This window comes from Panthera pardus, unplaced genomic scaffold (genome assembly GCF_024362965.1).
Source record: "Panthera pardus isolate Hobbes unplaced genomic scaffold, ASM2436296v1 HiC_scaffold_25, whole genome shotgun sequence".
Taxonomy (NCBI): Eukaryota; Metazoa; Chordata; class Mammalia; order Carnivora; family Felidae; genus Panthera; species Panthera pardus.
Window position 1 is genome coordinate 1,459,277 of NW_026526821.1, and position 24,406 is coordinate 1,483,682.

At 61.7% G+C, this 24,406-nt stretch overlaps 1 protein-coding gene across 1 annotated transcript in view; it reads right to left on the minus strand.

Annotated features, from left to right (window-relative positions):
• NTSR1 (neurotensin receptor 1) overlaps positions 1-24,098 on the minus strand; it is a 46,660-nt gene extending 22,562 nt beyond the window's left edge. Inside the window, exon 1 of the mRNA XM_019426350.2 lies at positions 22,657-24,098. Within this exon, the coding sequence (XP_019281895.1) occupies positions 22,657-23,370 (714 nt within the window). The 5' untranslated portion in view covers positions 23,371-24,098. The remainder of the gene's footprint in view (positions 1-22,656) is intronic.
• Positions 24,099-24,406: the final 308 nt, after the last annotated feature.

Consider the following 24,406-nt stretch of genomic DNA (forward strand, 5'->3'; position numbering starts at 1 on the left):
TCCATGCCTTTGAGAAACACCTGACCTGCAGAGGCTGCGTGACCCGGCCGCCACGTGGCTGACCAGCACGACGACGGCCCGGCCCGGCCCGGCCTGCTTGGAAGTAAAACGGCCATGTGTAGCCTCCATGCAAAACGGCTGGCAGGTCCTCCGAAACCAAAACAAGAAAGAATTGCCACACGGCCCAGTAATTCCACTCTGGGTCCATCCCCTAAAGAGCTGAAAACAGGGTCAGAGAGATCCTTGCACATCGGCGTTCACAACAGCGACAGGTGGAAGCCGCCCAAGTGCCCACGCACGGGTGAACACGACGTGGTCCACGCACACAGCAGAGTGATTCAGCCTCACGAGGAAGGGGATTCTGACACCCGCCAGCACGTGGGTGAACCCTGAGGACGTCACGCGGAGCGAAATAAGCCAGTCGCGAAAAGGCAGAACTCGGGTGCTATTTACAGGAGGTCCCTGGAGGAGCCAAACTCACAGACACAGCGAGTGAGGGGCGCTGGGGGAGGCCGAGGGGGACAGTGTCAGTTTTGCAAAGCGGAAAGGGTCCTGGTGGTGACGGCCGCACAGGCGAGTGGACGTGCTTGGTACTGGGGACCTGTACTCTTAGAAATGCCTAACATGGTGGGTTTTACGGGAACTTAACCACAAACGTCGGAAGGAAACGCCAAAATGTGCAAAGAACTCAACAAGAAAACAAACGCCTCAGAAAACGGACCTGTGCAGACGACGGACCCGTCATCAGAGAAGATCCACAGACGACAAGAGGAGCCTGTGGCAGGGGCTCGGCGTCAGGTGCGGAGGGGTTCCCAGGGGAGGCAAGGAGACGATCCGCACGGCTGAGTAGAAAGGGACCAGGCTGCGGGACGGCAGGTGCACACGCGGTTGGCGGCTGGCAGGAACGCGGCAGGTTTGGTGGCTCTGGAAGGCGGCGTGGCGGCTTCTTACAAAACGAACCAGACTCCTACCGTACGACCCAGCAACACCCCTCTATTCACCCAAAGGAGCTGAAAGCTTCCGTCCCCACAAAAACCCACACATGGGTGTTTACGGCAGCTCTGCCCGTAATCGCCAAGACTCGAAGCCACCAAGATGCCCTCGGTGGGTGGGGACCACCCAGACAGCAGCAGATCATTCAGGGCTAAAAAGAAATGAGCTCCCAGGCCCTGGAGGCACACGGAGGAAGCTTAACCGCGAATCCCTGAGTGACAGAAGCCACTCAGAAGGCTCCACACGGTGTGACTCCAACCCTATGACATTCTGGAAAAGGCACAACCGTGGACCCGGGGACAAAGTGAGTTGGCTTCCGGGTGGAACTCCATCACACCCTTCCGATGTTTGGAAACAGGTACTGGGTCCCCTAGTTCCCACTGCCGTCCCAGGTGCCCCCACCCATGTGGTCACCTTCCTCGGGGCACATCCAGTTCCATTTAAAACGGGCACAACATCAGAGCATCAAAAGCTAAGCCAGGAGCTGCCAGGTGCCTCTGTGCGAACAGGTGAGCCCGCCCAGCCCCGACCAGACACCGGGAGCCATTCCCCTGCAGTGGGCATGGGGCGCCTCTCCCCAGCCCCGCCGCCTGGGCTCCGTCTCTCTGATGATGCCCAACAGCCCGGTCCATCTCGTCCGCCTGACTGGGGAGGGGTGCGGTCCGTCCCCCGCCCCAGGCCCCCAGCCCCGGGGCGCGGGATCAGATGTGTCTGGGCCAATGGCTCCAGAGGCCCCTGAAGGGACCAAAGGCGTCTGGCAGAGCCGAGGCAGAGCCCCCACCTGTCCCCCCACAGCCCCTGGCCAGCTTCCTGAGCACAGGAGGGTCACTCTCCTCTCTCTCCCTTCACCATATCCGGGGGCCCCGCCAACCGCATCCGGCCTGCTGCTGCCCTCTGCCCGCAAGACCCCCCCACCCCCGATCCGAGGATAGGGCCCTCCTGCAAAAACGCACATTGCTGGGGGAGAATCTGCCCCCCCCCCAGGTCCTAGGGGGGACAGTGCTGTGATGTGGGGGTGGGACAGTGCCCTCACACCTGCACCAGCATCACCAAGAGCCCAGGGTGGGGCCTGACGTTGGGGCCAGTTCGGGGGGGGGTCTCAGCATTCGTCACCAAGCTCCACGGCCTGCCAGGGCCGTGTTCCCAAGCCAGCTAAGACCTAAACCTCAAACCTTCTCTGCCCAACGAGCTCCAGCGTGGGCACCCCCTCCCTGGCCCTTGGCGGGGGCACCTGCCCTGTTTGCCCGAGATACCGGCTTTAGCGCTGAAGCCTCACGTGCAGGAAGCCCTCAGTCCCGGGCACAGGGGACAGGGCCCCTGGGGCTCAGCTCCTGCTGCCCCTTCCCCACCCATGGCCAGCTGGGCCGAGCTCAGATCCCACAGAGGGGTCGGGGATGTCCCCTGCATCGAGTCAGCTGCCCAGCCGGCCGTGGCTTCTCCTGCACAACCTCCCAGCCCCACATCGAGGCCTGGAGCCCCTGCAGGCGGGGTGGGCACTGCCCCCGGCCGCTGCCACCCCCCCACCCCAGCCACACTGCCCCTGGCCTGGAGATGCGGAAGGCGAGAGCTCAACTGCCTGGCCGAGGCCGAGGGCTGATGCCTGTCTGAGCTTCTCAGGCTCAGGCCAGGGCCGGGGCCGAGGGTCCTGGGCCTTGCACAGCAGCCCGACGGAACACAGGAGCCACTCTTGCCCTTGTACCCATGGGACCAGGGCAGGGAGGCTGTCCGTTTGAGGCCCACAGGCAGGGACTCAGAATGTCCAGGCCCACCCGAGGGGTGCTCTCCCTCCCTCAGATGTCACCACAGCCCTCCCCCTGCCCCCGGGCCACACGGCCCCCTGGCTGCTGGTCACCCTGAGCTCTGCCCCGGCTGCTGGCAGGCGTTACAGACCCTCCGAGCGCTGAGTGCTGCTACCCGAGGCTGGGCTTGGGCAGGGCCTGACCTCTGGGCTGGGCCTGGGCGGGGACCCGGACAGAGGTGTCCGTGGGGACACGGAGGCCTCCCCATGCTGAGGGCTCAGGCCCGGCCTGCTGCAGGCACCGCCCTGTCTGACCTGAGCCACTCCTGGCCACGAGGGTCTGGCATGAGAGTGGAACAGCCTCTGGTCCAGGCCCCCCTGGGATCGGGCTGAGGGTCCCTCCCCGCCCCACCCTGCGACCCTGAGAGCCCCTCGCCACAGCCCCCCTGCCCCAGAGCGGGAGGAGTGGGCCTCCTTCAGCTCTCCCTTCGTGCCGCCCCCTTCCAAGGGGCTGGGAACCACAGAGCCTTCCCCGATGGGTCAGCCCTGGGGCTCCAGGGAGTGCTGTCCCCACCCCAGCCCGGTCCCCGGCCCCCTGCAACGCCCCCTCCTGGGGCTGCGCGGACAGCTACTTGGGCTGAGGAAGGGGCATCGAGTGTACGTTTGGACACGGTCGCGTCTCAGCGTTGAGCCCCAAAAGCTGTCCCCGTGCGGACGGGCCGAGGGCCGGACATCTGTCCCTTGGCTCTTGCAACTGGCTTATCTGACTGCTGTTGGGAGGGGTGGGGTGGGGTCGCTGGATGGCCCTGGGGGCCCCTCCGCCTCAGCACCACCCCGAGACCTTTTCCTGCCCCGAGGCGCCTCCGTCCGCTGTGTTAGGCGACCGCTGTGTTAGCGCCCTGCAGAGGCAGTTCAGGGCGGGGTGAGCACATGGCCGGTCTGTGACCGCCGGAGGGGACTCCTTGCCATCCGCTCGGCAGAGAAAGCACGGCTCAGAGCCAGCTCGTCCTGCACGGACATTCTTTCTTCCCCTTTCTCTGAGCAAGACTCACACACAGAGACCCACGTGCACTCCACCGAGCGCCCGGCCGGCCCCGTGTGGCAGGGGGTCTGAGGGCTGGCGGGCAGCTAAAGCCACAAACGGCTTCAATTCTTACTGAAACAGAAACAGCTTTGCAGAGAGGATGCTGAGAAATGAGCTCTCTGCCATTTTTTAGAAACCCGACAGTCAGAATCCGCAAGAGCGGACTGTTGAAAACGCCAGCTTCACTCACCCCCGGGTGGGGCGTCCGGCCGTCCATCCCCGAGATGAGCTCTGGTCGCCTGCTGGCCCCACGCCGGGGCTCAGGGCTGCGTCACTGAGGAAGCAGAGCACGGGGATGGTGAGGGGGAGGGGTGGAGGGCTTCGTGGAGGTGGCAACCCCGGGCCCAGCTGAGCAGGTGGGGGGACGTGGGCATCTTTTGGGGGGGGGACACGAGGAGCCCAAACCTGCCTTCTGCTGCACCCAGCACTGGGTGTGGGGAGCACACGGGGCACAGCAATCCACCCCCATTCCCAGACGTGGAAGCTGCTCAACCCTCCTCCAGGAAGCCCTCCCCGTGCTCTAGCCCGCCCTGCCCATCAGTCAATGTTGCTCTCCCTTGTCCTCGCAGGGAGCCCTGGGAGGGGGGCAAAGAGCCACACGGGTCCCGTTGGGCCCTTACATGCTGCGGCTTTGGGAAATCCCAGGGCTGTGCTGGGCCTGGCACGTTCACTGCAGAGTGAGCACCACAGGGGGGCAGGCGCTGGCTCGGCCCTGCACTGGTCACAGAACCAGGGGCCCAGGACACAGAAAAGGCTGCTCTGTCCCCTGGCCCATTTGCTGGCCTTGCCCAGGACCCAGACCCAGCTGGTCTGGGACAACATCTCTCCTTGGACCCCTCGGGAGGACCCAGGCCCCTTTCGAATTGACTCGGGCAGCTTCTTGGACACCCACGCCTGCCGGGCCCCACCCCCCCTAGTTGGCCCTCGGGAGGCTCCTGTAGACCGAGGCCCCGCCCCTGGCTGCCTGGGCCTGGGCCCTTCGCTGTAGAGGCTTTCAGGGTCCTCTACTTCCAGCCTGAGCCCCTCCCTGCAGCCACCCGGGACACGTGTCCTTGTGGGAACCCAGGTCCCCGCTGCCTGTGACGGCCACTCCACGGCCGGCCCAGGGCTCCGAGCCACCGCCCGCTGGCCACGCACGGCGACACTCATCGGTGTCCTTCCACTGAGCACCGGTGGCCTCACAGAGCACCGAAGTTGGCTCCGGACCTGCCTGCTGGCTGGGCCGTGGTGCCAGGCGGTGACACCCTCGCTTATTTTTGGTGGCCGCGGTAAGCTGTTCGCGCCTTGCGTGCCGCGGCACTTGGACCCACCTGTTGGAGGGGCGTCCGGGCTGAGACGGGCTGTGATCCCGCCCGGGCTGCTCCCTGACACGTGGACGTCTCAGGACAGTGCCGATGAGCTCAGGCGCTGTGCCGGTGGGGAGAAGGCATGGGGAGCTGGGGGGGGGGGGCTGTCCCCCCCCCAAGTCTGAGGGGCCGTGGGGGGCCACGGCGGCCTTTGTGCACGGGTCCCCAGCGGGGAGGATGGGACCGGGCCCGGTTCCCCAACCGGACCGGAAGGTCTCTCTGGACCAGTGAACACAGGGAAGGCGTCTCGTTCCCGCCACGCGCTCCTTACGAGCACCAGAGCCCCGCCCTCCAGCCGGTTTCCCGACTGGACTCAGGACCCAGGGGACCGACCCACAGGCAGCAGCTGGTTTGCAGGCCACCTGCGTGCGGATGGCCGTGCCGGCTTGAGCATCGGACAGTGTCTGTAGCTTTGCTCAGCCGTAGGGGACAAGCTGGAGTTCTGGCCGGGCTGTTGGTGGCCCCATTATCCGTAGAGATAGCACCACTGGCCCCCAACTCAGCCAAATAACGAAGAAAGCCCTCGACGCCTGTGAACACGCCTGGGCTCTACCGGCCTGCCCCGCATGGGACAGCTGGATTCTCCGGGGACCGGCGTGCAGGGGGCAGGGGGCGTCAGCTCTACCTTCTGGGGGGGACACGGGATGCAGAGGGAGGGGCAGCCGGGGGTCTGTCGCCTCCAACCCCCCAGGCCAGGAGCCTCTGCGGTTCTCTTCATAAAGAGCCTGTCCTTCTGGGCTCCCCTCTCCAACAGCGGCTGTTTCTCCAGGGCAGGAGGAATGAAAACACGTTTAATTTATTGCCGATGGAAGCGAAAATCCCCGCAAGTGGGGGCCCAAGCTGCGAAGGGGGGCCCTGGAGAGCCATCCTGCTTGCGTCCTGGCCTGTGCTGGGGCTCTAACTGTGCTGCCCCCAGCTCACAAGGTCAGGGCAAGTATCGATCCTGAGGCCCCACCTACCTCGTGAATTAGTTACAAAGATCAGGAAAGGATTCCACTAAACGTCAGCAGGAGGCCCCCCAGAAAGGGCTGAAACTGGTTCTAAACACTTTAAACGCCAACCAAAGCATCCGGCCTGGGGGCTGGGAGGAGGTGGCCAGTGGCCACGTGCTGATGACCCGGCTGAGTCTTGGTGAAATGTGGCTCCTGTGTGGTCAAGCCCTGGGGGCTGGGACAGAGCAGAAGATCCCTGGGCTCTTGTGGGAACCGCTGAGGCGCAGGCAGTGGTTGGAACAGGGGCTTGGAGCCCTCCTGTTCCGGGGCTGGGAGCTCTTGTGGGTGGCAAGGGCACCCGTGCCCCGGGCTGAAGGGAGACAGGGGCCCTGACCACACCCTGGCCTCACTGCCTGGCCCTCCACGTTTCCAGCTTGCCTTTGGGCCAGAGCAACCCCCTGACCACACTCCCAGCATCCATGCCTGCCCTCCGGCCCACCCAGCACGTCAGAGCCGCCCCGGTGCCGGTCCCAGAATTAAGCCCGGACCTGCTCTGCACGCACGTCCCTGTGGCCTTCACGGTGGCTGCGTGGAGGCACCTTCACGGACCCTGACCCAAACTCAGTGACCTGCACCTGTGCTAAATGTCATGGGCTTGGGGCAGGAAGGCTGGGCCCCAGAACCACAGACATAACGCCCCCTCGCCGTGGCCAGCCCGACCGTCAGAGGTGCCTGTCCCCCGTGTGGCCGTGAAAGCCATCTGAGCTCGTGGCCCGGCACAGAGTCAGACAGGAACCAGTCAGCGCACTGGGGCTGGCACGTGGGAGAGCTTCCTGCGACGGGACGACAGGACAAGGTGTGGGCAGGCAGGGCAACTGGCCGGGGCTGGCGCAGGATTCTGAGGCTTGTGCCGGGGAAGCCCGTTCCACTGCAGCCTGGAGGGTCAGGGGAACGGGCAGCGACAGCCCAGCAGGTGCACGTGGAGACAGCGCCCGAGACGAGGCAGGGGCAGACAGGCCACATGTGCCCCAGCGCACCTGCATCCTCCCGGGTCTCCCGCGGGCCCTGCCTGGTGGGGGGCAGGGCCAGGAGAAGGGAGAGAGGCACTCGGGGCAGGCGCGACAGAGAAGGTGGGGGTTCTGGGGTGAGGGGCACACGGATGCCACATCACGTGCCACTGCCTTGGCGGGAAGACGGATTTGTGGCGCCAGCCCCCCAGGGTCACTACCGGCATTTCGTGAGATTACGGATGAAAGGGGGCCCTTGGCGAGCCTGAGCTGCGGTCCCCTCCCTCCCTATGCCGCCTCCCACCCCCACCAGGGGTCGAATCCTTGCAGGGGGGCCAGAGGCACTTCCTCAGCTGAAGACCCTCAGAGCACAGCCCCGTCGCGCTGGGACGATCGGGACCATCTCATCGGAGGGCCGTGAGCTCTGCACCCGCTCCTCCCTGTTCCTCCCCGTGCATCTATTAGGGGGCCCCGGGCCTGGAGCTGGGGGCCGGTCAAGGGCTCAGGGGACAGAGTGCTGCGTCTGCACCCGGGAGCAAGACGGCCCGGCGGGCAGTGCGCGGGGAGCGAGCCCCCGCTGGGACAGGCAGCCCTGGCCCGGCTTCCGCCTCCGGCCACGAACTGTGGCCCAGTGGGGCTACTGGTGGACACTGAATGTAGGTCCGGGCCCCGATGCCCAGAACCTGCGGGTGGAACCATACTTGGAAAAAGGGTCTTTGCAGATGCAGTTAAGGACGTTGAGATGAGATCACGTTGCCTTAGGGTGGCCCCGAGTCCGATGACAAGTGTCCCTGCGACAAGAGAGGAGAGCCACAGACACAGAGGAGACACCACGTGAAGACACAGGCAGAGACTGGAGGGGCGCAGCCACGGGTCAAGGGACGCCTGGGGCCACCAGAGGCTGGAAGGGGCGGGAGGGACCTTCCTCTAGGGCCTGTCCACACCTCGGTTCAGACTTCTGGCCTCCACAGCTGCGACAGGACAGGGCAGGACAGGACAGTTTGAGCAGCATGGTCCGCGGTCCCGTGCTACCGTGGCCCCAGGGTCCGCGCACACGGCTCCCGAGACCCACGGCACTTTCCGTGGCCCTCAGGACAGGCGGAAGCAGAAGAGGTGTTTGGGGCTGGAGCCTTTTCCAAACAGGAATCTCTGCCCCCGGTGGTTTTCACTGGCGCTTTCTGAGCGTCTTCTAGCTGATCTCAGATCCGACACAAACGTAGGTATTTTTAACACATTAGACGGCGTCTCTTAAACAAGCTGTCAGGAAAATGAATTGCAGAGGTTTTACGGGTGCTCACTTTGCCTAAATGCCCTGCAATTATCTGCGCCTCGTCAGCGGGCGCGTGTGACGGGGAGCCTCAGAGGCGCCTCGCCGTTCCAGAAAAGCTTCTTCAGCGGGGGTGTGCGTCCCGACCCCAGGTCGCCGCTCAAGCGTCTGTGTGGCAGCCTGCGTGGCCGGCTCGGACTTTTTCCCAATCTGCCGAGCCTCGGAGGCCAAAAGGTCCCCCAGAAGACCACTGCCCCTCAAGCCCAGGCCCGGGCGTGGCAAGTGCCCTGTCCTCCTCTAACTCCTCCCAGCACCCAGGCGGAGCCCGTGGCCCCCAGCTGGGCCCAAGTCTCCCGGGAGGACGGCTGGCCTCAGAAAATGGGCCTCAGGGCCGGGCAGAGTCTGGGGCCCAGGCATCGTGCCAGCCCGTGGGGGGACAGAGGGGCCTGTGGGCCGGTCACGTCCCTTCCCGCCTCACGGGGGCATCGCTGCAAGTGCCACACAGGACTGCCAGGGATCCAGCTGCTCGACGCCTTCCTCACAGGGTGCTCCTGTCTGCATTATCCTGCCTCCTTCCCTGGACCCTGGTGCCTGTGCTCCTGGCCCGCTGTCAGGGCAAGATGGGCGGACCGCCTGGGGGCCGCCAGGGAGTGAGGTTCACCAGAAGCTGGTTTCGAAGAAGTCTAAGCGCTTTTCCGGGGCTTGGCCCTGTCTCCCCCCACTGGTGGTGGGGGAGTGGGGAGCAGGGAGGAGCCAGTGGTCTGTGCAGGGTTCCCCACCCTGAGGACAGTCCAGAAGGGGGTCTCCAGGCTGCATGTCCAAACCGGCTGGAAAGCTTCCCGCCCCCACTTGGTGCTCCTTTCCTTTAAGGGTTCCCGGGGCGGGGGTGCCGCTGGGAGCTCAGGGGAGCCCGGAGCCAGGGATCCCGGGAGTGGGGTGAGGACAGATGCGATCGCTTCTCCCTCATCCCCAGGCAATAAATAGCGACCCTCGACAGCTTCCAGCCGCGCACATCCTGTTGGGCACAGCGCCTGACGAGCTACAAATGAGCTCATCTTTGATTTTGGCCCCATCGGCGAGTCCTGGACGTCCCGATGCTCGGGGTTCCCGAGTGACACGACCCAGACGTGCTTCCACTTGGGCCCGAGCCGCGGGGGCTACGGCTCCGCAGTCCTGACAGACCGCGGGGAAGTTATGCAGCCCCCGGCCTGCCGTGAGCGGTTACAACTTAATCACTCCCGAGCGGGGATTATTACAGCCCCAGGACTCTCTGAACTTCAGGAGATTGAAAATGGTGTGTTTTTTTTTTTTTTAAATAGAGGAAGTGTTTTTTTGAGTTATGAGAGCACAAAAGTTGCGGAAGAATGCTCTTAACCTTTAAATATGTCAAGGGAGACTTACTGAACTTTACAATAAAATCACCTTTTAGCAGACAAGGAGCTAAAAACGTTCAAGTCCAAATAATGTCACTCTTTCATAAGCTTCTGTAGATTCACTGGCACACAGTGGCCATCTTCAACTTCGTGTTCCTGGGATAACTATGTTTCTTTGTTAGCCATTCTTCTGCAACTTTAATAATTCCTTTGAACCCAAGTCTTCTATCATAAGCTGCCTGGGATATTTTTGAAAGTAGGCAGTGTGTCAACTCCAGGGATGCGTCCCACGTGGGGTGCTGGACTAAATCCGCTGTCATAAACAGCCGTGACGGTGTACACAGAGCATCGGGCTATTGTTCTCACACACTGGACACTCCGCAGTGCGAGACTGCGGTGGCTGAGGGCGGGGCAACTCTCCAGGTGAGCCCCGCGGTCACGTGTTGATCTTCTTGGGGGTGTTTTCGCCATTGCAACGTTGGGAGTCGGCGGCGGGGGGGTGGCGGTCTGGACGGAGCATGGCTATTCCAGTCAAGAGGCAGAACTCAAAAACTGGGGCCACGGGAGCGGTTTAAATCTGCAGAGAAGGCACTTGGGGGGTATCCCGCACGGTGGGGGTCCTCAGAAGCCTGAGAGGGGCTCTCCGTGGCTTCTGGGCGGGCTGGGCTGTGTACACAGCCTTCCGGGAGATGGCCGGCATTCTGGCAGCACCGGAGGGGAGAGGCATCCTTGGCACGTGGAGTGTCGCGCTCGGGTGCCAGCAAGCCCGCACCTTAGGGGTAAGCGCCACGCCCCAGAGGGAGGGCCACGCGCGACTCATCTGAGCCTCAAAACCAACTCCAAAACCCACAGGGGACACTGAGTCTACGGTGGGGTCCTCCCCAGTTAGAAGGGCTTGGGCTTTCTGCAGAGCTGCACGGACAAGTGTAGACCGAGATGATCAGTCTGCAACCGAGAGCCCCACGAAAGCAAGAACCGACACGCTTCGGAAGAAGATAACACAACACAGAGTCTCTTCGACGCGTCATCTGCAACGCCCAGTAGAAATAAAAAATTACTAGATATGCAAAGAAGCAGGAAAATGTGACCCACTGCTAAGAAAAAAAAGCAATCGGCTAAAACAGACCTCCAGGTAATCGGCTAAAACAGACCTCCAGGTGAGCGACAGGAAGTGGGAAGTGTCAGGTGTGAACGGGTGTAATGTGAATTTCTATCAGACGCCGATAACTTAAGGATGCACGTTTATGGCCCCGGAGCAGCCGTTACAGGAATAGAGACAGGTGCACCTAAAAAAGTCAGTGGGGGAAATAAAGCGGAATTCTCTGGCGCCCCAGTCAGAGGACTAAGAAAGGGATCTCTGGAAACCACAGAGCGTGGGAGGAGGTGTCGGCAAGGAGACAGTGGGAAAAGGGGCCCCCCAATTCTTGCATGAATCGACAGCAGTCCTGGGGTTACCCTTGACCTGCACACGTATGGGACACACCTAGCGAGCCGGAGTAAAGGGCCTGAAAACTGCACCGTGACATAAACCACCTCCAAGAACCAGGACTACACCCTGAATGGTGGGCGCACGGGGGAGGGCACGTGGACGGGACGGACGCCACAGCCACCGCCACCAGACAGCTCTCACAGGCTCCCTGACCAAAGACGAGACTCAACCGAAAACCTCAACGTCTTCCAGAGGGTTCTAAATCACCCCAGATACCACGGCAATATTCTAAGTGTCCAGAAAGCAATCCGAAATTACTTGATATTGAAGGAACCGGGAAAACCTAAGTCTTCTGGAAAAGACGACGCAGATCGCCCTCAGGAGGACGCAGAAGGTGTTCCCAGACAAGGGCGTTACGGCAGGTGTTGGAACCATGCTCCTTGAGGTAAGCCAACTCTCTCGAAATGGATGGAGAGAACCAGTGGGAATTTTGGAACTAAACAATACAGCGTGGCCAGCCAAATCAACCCTCAGAGAGTGATACGCCCCACAGAGCGCATGCCCTGCGAGGGCGCACGCGTCGCTCGCCAGCTCAGACCGGGACTCGGGGCCGTCGGACGAACGTGAACCCCTTTGGGGAAGTGAAATCGCGCAAGCATGTTCTCCAAACATATGGCATTACAAATCAATGACAAAGTGTCGTCTGGAAAATCCCCAAACGTTTGCAAATTAAACAACACGATTCTAAACAGTCCAAAGAGCAGAGGGAATTAAATCTCAGCAGAAATCAGAAAACATGTTGGACTGAATTAGAACCCATTTTGCAAATTTTGAAATGCTACTAAAGCAGCATTTGGGAGGGAGTCTGTAGCATTAAATGCTTAAACTGCAAAAGAATAAGGCCTTGAATCATGAGTCTAAGCTTCCACCTTGAGAAGTCTAGGAGCTCAAAACAGATTAAATCCAGACCAGGCACAGAAAGGAGACGAAGACGGGAACATAAATAAATACGACAAAAGCAGAAAGACAACAGGAAATATCACTGAAGCTGGTTAATCGAAAAAAGAGGAACAATACGGGTAAACCGGCCGTACCGAGCAGGGGAGAAAAGAGAATGCACAGACCACTGATATCAGGAGTGGAAAAAACAAGGGATTGTTACAGACCCCACAGGTGGACCCGGTGACAAAGCCAAGCCACGAACTGCAAGCCGCCAAATTTGACAACTTAGAGAAAATGGACCAATTCCCTGAAAGACACAAGTTGCCCAAACTTGGGAAGAAACGCACCCCGGACCCTCTCCGTACCTAGGAAGGGCCTTGAATTCACGGCCAGAACCCGTCCAACGAAACCCCAGGCCCAGACGGGTTCCCCGAAAGATTCCACCAAACCTTTGAAGAAGAAATACTACCAATTCCACACGATCTCTTTCAGAAAATAGAAGAGGATCAGATACTTCTCAGACCATTTTATGAAACCAGCATTATCCGGACCCCAAAACCAGACAAAGACATACAAGAAGCCAAAGCTGCAGACCAATGTGTCTCAGGAGCAAACACACAAACATTCTCAACCAAGTATCAACAAACCGAATCCGGCAACATACAAACAGGACGATACGTGACATGACCAGGTGGAGTTTGTACCAGAAACGTGAGGCTGGGGTCGACCTACGACACAGCGATTGCAGGACGAGGTATTTAGGCAAAGGACACAGGAATACAGACTTGAAGGGGCGCACGCACCACGATGTTCACAGCAGCACCCTCGACAACAGCCAGACTATGGGGACAGCCCGCATGTCCATCGACGGATGATGGATGAGGAAGACGTGGTGTTTATATACAGCGGAGTACTACTCAGCATCACAAAGAATGAAATCGTGCCATTTGCAACGACATGGATGGAGCTAGAAGGTAGTATTATGTCAAGCAAAGTAAGTCAGAGAAAGACAAATACCATATGATTCCACTCATATATGGAATTTAAGGAACATATGGGAAGGGGGAGAAGAGAACAGAGGGAAACAAACCATAAGAGACTTAGATACAGAGAACAAACTGAGGTTGATGGAGGGAGGGGGGTGGGGGACGGGCTAGATGGGGGATGGGCACGAAGGAGGGCACGTGTTGGGACGAGCACGGGGTGTCGTATGTGAGTGATGAGTCACTGGGTTCTGCTCCTGAAACCAATTATCGACTTAATGAACTAGAATTTAAATAAAAATTTGAAAAAAAAAAAATAAAGAAATGTGACTCTGGTTCAACATTAAAAATCAGTCAACATTTTCCACAGATACAAGGCGCCCAGAGTAGTTGTGTCCACAGAGGCAGAAGTAGAGGGCAGGGCAGGTGTGGGGGCAGTGGATGGGGCAGGGGCAGGGCAGGAGGAGCAGGGGTGGGCAGTGTGAGGACCGAGTTCTCGAGTTCTCGTCTGGGAAGATGAAGGAGTCCTGAGGGCAGGTCGTGGGGACGGTCACACTGAAATGTGGATGTGCTCAGTGCCATTGAAACAGACACTTAAAAATGGCTAAAATGGTGAATTTTATATTATATACGCTTTACCACAACAAAACACTAATCAATGTAATTCACCGTATTAACTAAGGAAGAAAAATCATACGATCACACCAATAATGGAGAAAAAGCATTGGACAAAATTCAGCATCCGTTCATGATAAACACCCTCAGCAAACTAGGAATAGAAGGGAAATTTCTTAATCTGATAAAGATCATCTACTAAAAACTTAACAAAAAACCTCATATTAATTATAAAGCACAAACACTTTCTCTCCAAGATCAGGAACGAGGCCGGGAGATTTTCTCTTCTGCTCAGATTACATATCAGGAGTCACAGCCGGTGCGATGAGGCAATAAAAGGAAATTACAGGCATACAGATTGGACAGGATGAAATAAAACTTTCTCTATTCACAGACGACAGGACTGCCTGCACAGAAAACCCCAGGGAACCCACAAAATTATTTGCAGAATCCATACGTGTACTTACCATGGTCACAAGACACACATCAACCCACGAACCCACTCACATTTCTCTATGCTGGCCGTCAACGACGGGAAAGAGAAAAAATTTTAAAAGCCCGTGTGCAATAACCCCAAACACGAATACCAAGCACGTCAGGATCTGTGTGCCGGCAGAGGCACAGTAACCGCGGCCAAGGGGACCTAACCGAACAGAGGGCTGCGTTGTACTTGGGGACCAGATGTCTCAGGGTTAAGATGCCGAGTCTCCCCCCACTGAGCCATACACTGTCCCAGTTTAAATCAAAACCCCTGCGGGCGTTTCTGTGGACGCTGAGAAGCTGATTCTAACATTTGCATAGAAAACAAAGGAACGAGAGTAGCACAGCGCTTCTGGGAAAGAACAGGAGGACCGAGGAGCCCTCTGTCTGGAACACCACCCCCCCCCCCCCCCCCCCCCCCCCCCCGCAAGGCTGCGGTGCCGGAGGCAGTCTGGGGGCAGGGACGGCGCAGACACGCAGACAGAGGAAGGTCTGGGCAGAGCCCCGCACGGGAGGTCAGGTGACTTTTGATGGAGGTGTCAAAAAACTTCAGCGCAGAGAAGATCGTCTTTTCTCGAGCAGCACTGACCACTGGGATGTGAATATGTGAAAAGAAAAGAAAAGCATCCATAGCTCACCCCGTGGAAAAATGAACTCAAAACAGATCATAAACCTGCATGTGAAACATCAATGACGAAGATGATGGAAGGAACCAGGGAAGGGGATCTTCGTGAATTCCTAGACACAACACCAAGAGTGTGATTCGTTAAAACGTCTGATAAGTTGGAGTCTGTCAAAATGACAGCTGTTTTCTGTGACAAACAAGGTCAGGAAAATGCACAGATAAACCACAGGGGAGAAAATGCTTGCGAAGCACGTATCTGCACAGAGGACTCGTATGCAGTTTTCAAAACTCTCAAAATTCAGTAAGAAAACAAGTCAGTTTAAAACCTCTGGGGGGCTCCGTCGGTGAAGCCTCCGACCTCGGCTCAGGTCAGAATCTCGCGGTTCGTGGGTTCGAGCCCCGCGCTGGGCTCTGCGGTGACAGCTCGGAGCCTGGAGCCCGTTTCGGATCTTGTGTCTCCCTCTCTCTCTCTGCCCCTCCCCTGCTTGTGCTCTGTCTCTCTCTCTCTCTCTCTCTCAAAAATAAATAAACACTAAAAATGAAAAAAATACGTAAATAAAAACTGGGCAAGGTACCGAAACCGACATGTCAGAGAAGGCGCACAGGCGCGGACAGAGCGTGGTGAGCCGCTCCACGGCACCGATCATTAGGGAAACGCAAACCAAACCTCAAGGTCCCACGGCACGCCCCTGGGGGCTAGAGGAAAACAAGGGTCGCGCCTACGACAGCAGGCGCGGGCAGCCGCAGAGCGCCTGGACGTTCCATACGGCACCTCCACTTGGGAAAAGCTTGGCCGTTTCCTAAAAGGTCGAACACCCTCCCGTATGACCCGGCAACCCGGCTCCCTCCTCAGGATTCACTCCGGAGAAATGAGAACGCACGTTCACACTGAAGCCTGAACCGAGGACGAGCTGCTGCTCAAAACTGGAAACGAGCCAGTGCCCCTCACCGGGCAAACGGATACACAGACGTGGTCCAAGCTTCAACGGAATCCTCCATAAAAGGAGGAAGAGCTCTCGACTCAGACAACAGCGAGCACCGTGGTAAGTGACAGAAGCCAGACTCGGGAGGTGACGCCCCGTGAGGCTCCATTTACGTGACATTCTGGAAAAGGCGCGAGGCTGGGAGGAAAACAGATCCTGGGACGGGGCATGCCTGCCCCAAAGCAACAGGACAAGACAAGGCTTTGGGGCGACAAGACTGGCCGCGATGCTCTGAGCTGCGGTTACGGGGTTGTGTGCGTTTGCCAGAACTTGGAAGGAAGCAAAAAGAAAGTGATTTTTACTAGGTGTAGATCTTAAATTTTTTTTTAAGTTTATTTATTTTGAGAGAGCGAGCGTGTGTGCACGCGGGAGAGGGGCAGAGAGAGAGAAGGAGAGAGAATCCCAAGCAGGCTCCAGGCTCTGAGCTGTCAGCACAGAGGCTGATGCGGGGCTCGAACTCACAAACCGCGAGATCATGACCTGAGCTGAAATCAAGAGTTGGACGCTTAACCGACTGAGCCCCCAGGAGCCCCTCTAGGGGTAAACTTTAAAATAAAGGTTTCTGGCAGGACCCGGGGGGTGCACGAGGACCCCCAGAGCGTGGACGCACACGGATGACAGAAACAGCTCCCAGCCCCGGGACGAGGACCCTCCCGGGAGGAGAGCAGCTCTTGTTGCCTTAAAACCACAGATCGGGGGTCCTGGTCTCCCCACGAACGCCACCGTTCTGTGGTGTGCGCGTCACGGAGCCCTCGCGCGGCGCCCGGGGCCGTCCCAAGCACCCCAAGTGTCCTGACTCCCTGGGCCGCGAGCCGCCACCCGCAGCTGGTGGACAAAGAAATGAGGTGCAGGTCATGTCGCTTGCCCAGGGTCCTGCGGCTGGCCAGCGGTGAGGCCTCCGTGCTGCGTGCCCCCAAGGGGCCCTACTGCCCCCCTGCCCCCGCCCCGCCCCCACACCAGCCCAGGGTGATGACGCAGGGGTGCGGTCCCGCAGGCTGCAGGGGAGCAGCCTCCTGGCTGGACCCGAGGAGCCCGGCCCTCACCAGATGGCACCAGGCCGGGCCAGCCACACGGCCCCTAGTGGCTGCACCTTTGCCGGTGGCTGCTGGGGACGGCAGGGGTCTCCGGGGCCCAGGCGGAGCCCAGGGCCGTGAGCTCGGCAACACTGTGCTCCTCTGGGTGTGGGAGTCAGGCCCTCGTCCCCTGTGCCTCCTGGGCCCCCAGCACCTGCCTGGCTCTCGGTGCGAGTGGAGGAGAGACGGGGCTGCCGGGCTTTGAGCTCCCCGCGAATGTTCCCAGGACCCCTCGGGTCCTTCCGGGCCATTGGGCCTTCAGGAGGACCATGAGAGGGGACCTGGCGCCCCCCAGGGCCTTCACGGGGTGAGGTCTCTGAGCGCCCTCAGCTTGGTTCCTGACGTACTCACTGACACGTAATTCGGTCATGAAATTACCCCTCAGTCCACAGCTCCACGAGCTCTGATAAAAGCCCTGAACGTAAGGGACACCAGTCAGGAGGCAGGACACTGATGGCCCAAAGTCGACCCCGCCCCCAGCCCGTCAGCCACTCATCTGTCCCCAGTGCTGTCCCTTTTCTGGAACGTCGGTGGTTTTCTGACGGTGCTGCTTTCGCTCAGCGCGTTCCTTCGGGGACCCCGACGCTTCACGGGCGAGGAAAGGCCCGAGACCCCGCAGACGAGGGTGGACAGCAGTCAAACCTGGACCCAGGAAGTGGGAGTGGGCGAGATTTAATGGGGACGCAGAGCCCTTCCCGACTGACGGCCGAGTGCTGGCGGTGGGGACGGCTGAACCGGTAATCTGCTGTGTGTGCGTCACCACAATGGAAAACAAGAAAGGCTTCAGATGCCTTTTCTCCTCGTAACACAAGCCGCTGGGAGACCAGATGGGGTGTGTGGCTGTTCCTTCTGTGCTGGAGGGAAACAAAGCCCCGTCCCCCCCCCCCAGCCCCGACATCATGAGCAGGTGGGATACCCTCCCCCCACTGCCAGGCACCCCCCCCCCAGGACCGCCTGTCCTGCAAGCCTGTCCTCCCTCGGTGGCCACTCTGCCCTTGGGCAGTGCCCGGCTTTGACAGCTGGCTCGCAGCCTTCACGGCAATTGCCCTTTCCGGCCCAGCATCTAACTGGAAACCCCGCGTTGGGCTTACCGGCCCCGTCTCTTTAATCCCCAGGGCACTGGCCCTGATTTCAGGAGGTCCCTCACTTAGGAGGCGGAAGGGGACCCATGCTCTGGCGGGGCCGCTGCGCCCTCAGTGCCCGGGGGGGGGGGAAGTAATGGTACCAGCTGGGAACTGGGCACTCTGGCATCCGCCGCATCCCCCACTGCACTGTCACGTTGGTGGGGACCCTGCGGCTCGCTACCCTTTACCCATGAGAGTGCCAGCATCACTGAGGCCGGCCGGCCGCGACCACCGGGCCTGTGGCTCACAGGCAGGGGCAGGAACGGAGAATCGAGGTGCCACAGGACAGAGGCCCTGAGAAAATGCCTCCTGGTCTAATTTTATTGGATCCAATTTTCTCCCACTTTGTGGAGGCAGGTCCTGGCTGCCTCTGCCCCCGCGGAGCCACGTCAGCCCTTGAGGGCCGCGTGACGGAGCTGCCTCGGCTCTGGGCAGGGGGGTGCGGGGCGCCAGCTCCTCCCCCACGCCCCTGCTCCTCGGGAAAGACGGTGTATCCCTGCCGGGGACACGCCTGTCTAGGAAGGTGAACAAAGGAGCAGGGAGCCCCCAGGAGCAGGATCCTTCGGCCGCGCAGCTGCTGTGAGGCCCGCAGGGGCTGGAAACAGCAACAATGAAGTGACAGCTCCAGAGCCCTGGCTGGTGCCCACCAGGCTCCCCGGCTCCTGCCCTGCGCTCGGAGGGGGCCGTCCCCGCCTCAGGTCCCCCGCCCCTGCCCTCGCCCGGGCACGGCGATGCGCACGGGGTCACTCTGCCCCGGGAGGCTTCCGGGGTCCCTCCGGCCCTGCCCACGGAGCAGATTTCTCCGAGGGCGGACACACTTTGCCGCTGGTTTGAGCATCACAGAGACCATACATTTACCAAAAACCAGCAGAACCAGGTCTCCCCGGAGGCAAGGCCCTACCGCCCCCAGGACATTCGCAAGGGACAGGGCAAGACCGCCTCGGGGCACCACGTGAGTGCTCGCTCGGGTCCCTGGGATTCTGCCCAGTCATGCCCCTCAGCACCGAGGGCTGGGGTGACCCTGATCCTGGGGGCCGATGCGCACGGCACCTGTTAGAGAAGGATGGGTTCTGAGCTTCCCTCACCAGCGTGCTGCACACGCCGGTCCCCCAGATCCTGTGCCCCGAGCAGCACAGAGGCCTCCCTACTTTTGACGGAAAAGATGGGGCCTCCCAGACCACCTGCTGTTAACTGAGCCGCACAGACAGCCTGCCGTGTGGACAGGATGCTGCACGGGCACACGGTCAAGTACAGCTGCGTGTGCTTGTGTACGTGTGCATGTGTCTGTGTGTGTGTGTGCGTGTGCAACCTGTGTGCACGTGTGCTCGTGTATGTGTGCAAGTGTCTGTGCACGTGTCTGTGTGCAAGCACACACGTGTGTTTATGTGTAATACGAGCACATACGTGTCTGCGTGTGCCTTTTTGCATGTTGATGCACATGCATGTATGCGTCCGTGTGTCTCTGGGTATCTCCACGTTCGTGCATGTGTGTCTGTGCATGTGTCTCTGTGTGTGCACCTGTATGTGTTTGCCTACGCGTGGCCACAGTCCCCAGGCTTTAGAACACTGGTCCGGAGGTCAGCGCCTCCCCTCCCTCCTTCTCTAACTGGGAGAACACATGGGGACAACATGAGTCTAGGGAGCTGGGGCCGGCACCAGGCAGAGCTGGCGACCAGGTTAGCGACCGCCTTGGGGCAGGCGGCATATTTGCTGCTGAGTCCTGGGTCAGGCTGGGGGCCGCCGGGATTATGAGGCTGGACAAGCCCCCGGCCAGGTCAGATCTGAACCAGACGCACAACCCCCCCAGGCGTCTGCCACCTCGGTCACCGGTCCCCTCGGCTCACCATCTTTGGAACTCGCCGCACTCAGTGCTCAGGACGCATTCGCCGGAGGGATCGGCATCCCACCCGAGCAGCAACAGAGAGTGTGGCTGAGGTCAGAGCAGGGACCCGGCAGGGCTGCGTGGGACCCAACACGACCCGGCCCAGGGCAGATCCACAGGAGCAGGGCCACCTGTGCGGCCCGCTGCCCAACCCCGGGCAGACACCTGCACGAACGGTGGAGGCGAAGGTTCTCAGAGGAGCTTTCTAAGGGGAGGGCCCCTCGGTGGCTGGCACACACGCGTCTTTCACTCAGGACGGCTGCACTGGAACCAACGGTGCGTTGGAAAGACTGAGTCCAGTTCCCTCCTAGGGCCAGAGGAGGGACCGGATTAGGGAACGTGGCAAGCTCCGTGGGCTCCTCCTGCCAGACGCCCTTGTCAACTCGGGGCCCAGGGCCTGGGGTCTCCGCTGGCCCGGCCGTGGCCCTGCCCTCTGTACAAGCTCCCCTCGGCCCAGCTCCAGGCTACCTGCTCAGATAACGCCAAGACGTGTTCGGCAATCATTGTTCTAAGCTGCTCACATATCTGACTGAACCACCTCATTTCTAAGCACTAGGTTCTGCATGTAAGTGCCCAGCATGGGCTCGTGCGCATGGTGGGGAGGGGCGGCGGGGGGGGGGGACGCTGGTGGCCTCCTGGGGGACACACAGGCTGGGAGAGGCCCCCGTTTTGGAAAGAGGGACCATTCGCTCGGCCAACAGCTGCACACTTCCACCATGGCCGGTGAGAGGGCGACGCACGGATGGACGCAAGCACCCAGCCCCTGCCGGGCAGACGTCGCTGCTTAAAAGCCAGTGGACGTTCACCCCCCGTCCTGCCAAGCGGCCCAGAGGCCCGAGGGGGGAATGTCAACCGGGGGCACCTCTCCTGAGACGGAGGGGTCGTGTAGAAGGGCCCGGCCACACTCCTGCCGTCCGCCCTGGGCCGTCAGCACGGAGGGAAGGGCGCCCGGAGTGAGCCCTATCAGTCCTTCCCAGCACAAGGCTGCGGCCGATCTGGGGGGCGTCAGGAAGCCAGCGAGCGTTTGGTAAATGCTGGGGCAGCACTATGTCCGTGGGTGCAGAAGTGGGGCCTGTCCGTAGTCAGTGCTCAGCAGACATCCTGGACGAATGACACGCCCTGGGCAGTGTGGGCGTGGCACCCTCTGAGCACAGGGACTCAGAGAGACGGCCCTTTGAGAGGTGAAGCAGTGTCACTGAGGCGTCTGATCGCGTGGGGCCAATGGAGAGGACGCTTTGGGGGGGGGGGGGCGTGCCCAGTCTGCTCTGCTGTGGTTTGTTTTTGACGATCCAAACCCGACCGCTCCCGGCCAAGGCCCCCGAGAGCCAAAGGGGCGGGGGTCCAAGTGGAGGCGTCTCCTGGGGTGGGGGCAGCGAGTGCTACTGACTCTACTTGCTGACCTGAACGGCCACATCATACCTTCAAAGGCAGGCGGGAGTGGCCCCGGGGCCCAGCCGAGCGAGACAGGGGCAAGGGAGAAGACTCGGCCCCCCGGGAGGAGCGGGGACAACTTCCCACCGTTCACTGCATGCGGCCCTGCGCGCCCTTGCCTTCTGTGCAGATAGGCGGCTGGGCTCTACTCATTTCCCTGCTACGTGTGGCTGGGGTGGGGGTGCCTCTCCACGCAGGGGACCCCGTGGCCACAAGTTCTCAGTGCAGGTGTGGGGGGGCCACTCGTGGTGGGTCAGCCAGAGCCCAGGGAGTGACGTACAGATGACAGTTCCTACCCCACTCCCAGCATGAGTCCTGCTGGGCCCTGTGGAAGGACAGCCCCATGGGGACAGTGGCCCCCGGCCCCGCCCACCGTCCCCACCCCACCTGCACCTCCGTGGCTACCCGGTCCCGGGGCCGTGACGCCGTCCACGGTGGCATTTCTGTCCTGGCCTGAAAAACCTTGTCTCCAGGGCCAGAACCCCCCACCTGCCAGGAGGCCTTGTCGGAGCCGATTCCCGGGGAGGGCTCCCGCCTGGGCTCTCACGACACCTTGCTCGGACCCTCGGGCTCCTCACGCGGGCCCCCCACCCGCCACCACGCCCAAATGCCGGAAGCCCTTCCCAGCAGAAGCAACTTTTCACCAGCACCAGTGCTCCTGAACGCTGCCGCGTGCAACCCCTTCCCACACGCTTCCTCCTCGATCCTCTGCCACTTGAGGCCACGGCTGTGATCACCCTGGTTCACAGACGGGAAAACCGAGGCTCACCTAAGGAACCGGCCCCACAGGGCATCAGGCTCGGCTCCACCTCCCAAGTTGGGAGCAGGGGGCAGAGCAGCCAGGAGGCCCGGGGGGGGGGGGGGAGCAGTGCTGACCCCCGGGGGCTCTGCTGCAGAGGAGAGGGACCCGGCCTCTTGGGGTCACACAGCCTTTTCAGAAGCCGATGAAAGGAATGGGCTCCGGCATGCACACCGGGGTCTGGAGACGGCTGAGGCCCATCCGTGGACCCTCAGAGACCTCGCTGATCTGAGGGCCCAGCCCCCTTGGATAGAAGGAGGGGATGAGATGGGGGGGCAAGGTATGGCCGCTCTGGAGTGCAAGGTGGGAAGAGGGGGGCAGGCTGATCCTGAGGACCTCCTGCCCCCCATCTCCTTCCCAGCTTCCGAGTAAAACTTCCCGGTGACGTTCTCTAGCGCGCTGTCCCAGAGGGGGCACAGACTGGAAACTACTTTTGGGGTGGGGGAAAGAGAAGCCCGCAGCTTCCCTGAGGGAGAGCCTGCCGACCGTGGCCCCCCCGCGAGACCCCCGTTTCTTCCCAGCCCTCCTCCCGCGCGAAGCGGCCGCTCACCTGGATGACGACCTTGATCGTGGCGGTGCCCACTATGGGGGTGCACACCAGGCCGCCGGGGTGATGGCCGTCGGCGCTGCGGTTCTGCTGGCCCATGGTGAAGGGCATGGGCAGGGCCAGCAGGCCCGAGGCCAGCCAGATGGCACTGATGAACTTCTTGGTGCGGCTGCGAGACATGAGGGTCTTGGCCTTGAAGGGGTGGCAGATGGCCAGGTAGCGCTCCACGCTGAGGCTGGCCACGTTGAGGGCGGTGGCGTAGGTGCAGGCATCGCGCAGGAAGTAGTAGCCGCGGCAGCCGGCGTCGCCGAAGGCCCAGGGGTGGTGCACCCAGATGAAGTTGTACAGCTCCACGGGCATGGCCAGCATCAGAATGAGCAGGTCGGAGAGCGCCAGGCTGCCCAGGTGGTAATGCACCGTGCTCTGCAGGCTCTGGAGCGACTTCTTGCGCGCCAGCGTGAACGCCGTCACCGAGTTGCCCACGGTGCCCACCGCGAAGAGCGCCAGGTACACGGCGGTCACCAGCACCTTGGAGTAGATGTCCGTGTTCACATCCAGGTCGCTGCTGGGCGCCGCTCGGAGGCGCTCGGACTCGTTGCCCGAGCCGTTACCGAAGCCGGGGACCAGGAGCGCCGCCTCCAGCCCCGAGGGTGGCAGCGGGAAGGGCTTGGCGCCCGGCGCGCCCCGCGGACCCGGCGCCGAGCCGTTGAGGCGCATGGTGGGCGCGGCGCCGGCGGGGACCGAGCGGAGGAAGCCGGCGGGGTGGACGCGAGACCGAGAGCGGGCGCGCCGTCCAGCCGGAAGCGCCACCCGGAGCGCCCGAGGCGCGCCGGCCGCAGGGCGGCGGGGGGCCGGGCCGCCCTCCCGCTCCCCGCCGGCCCGGGGTTCCTCCCCAGACCTCCGGACCCCGCGGGTCCCGGGCGCGCGGAGAGCCTGTGGCGCCGAGCGGAGCGCACGCACGGCCGCCCCGGCGCGCTCACTCCCTCGCCTGCGCTCGCCTCCCGCGCGCTCTCCGCGCACACCGCCCGCCGCGCCCGCGCCCTCCCGGGCTCCGCGCCTCGGCTCAGCGGGCGACGGCGCGGCGCGCCCGGCGGCGGGGGCGGGGCGGGGGCGGGGGCGGCCCGGGCCTCGGCCCCGCCCCGCCCCGCCCGAGTGCCGCTCCCGCCCGGCCCCCGGGGGCCGGGGAGGGGACAGCGGTTCTCTCCAGGCACCTCTCCCAGGGCACGCCCCTCCTTCCCCGCCTTCCCAACTTCTCGGGCCCCCCACCCGCCCCAGGGAGGGAACTGCCCCCTGGTCGTTTGTAGCTGGTTCAGGGAGGGGTGAGGGAGGTAAGCCCCGTTGGCGAGGCTGGGGCGCTGCCCTTCCCTCCTGGGCGCCCAGGCGGCCTCCAGCACCGCTGGGTGGGAGTGGTGAGTGAGGGGGGCAGAGAGCACCCTCCCCCTGCAGGCTGGGTTCCTGCACCTGGTGCCCGGGGGCGGGTGGGCACCCCCCCCCCCCCCCCCCCACCTTATGGCCGCCTGGATTTGATCATCACAGGTCATGGTCCCAGCCCAGGCCCAGGGGGGTTGGGAAGGGTGGCCCTGGGGGTCACAGTCAAGGCCTTGTCCTGTGTGGACCCGGCTGCCTGTGCTAATAGGAACCCTCAGTAGGCCTAGGGGGTTGAAGGAAGGGAGCGAGACCTAAGAAGCTTGCCCAGACCCCAGACCCTGGCCCACACCTGCCCACGGCGAGTGCATTGGGTCTGTGTTTGTTC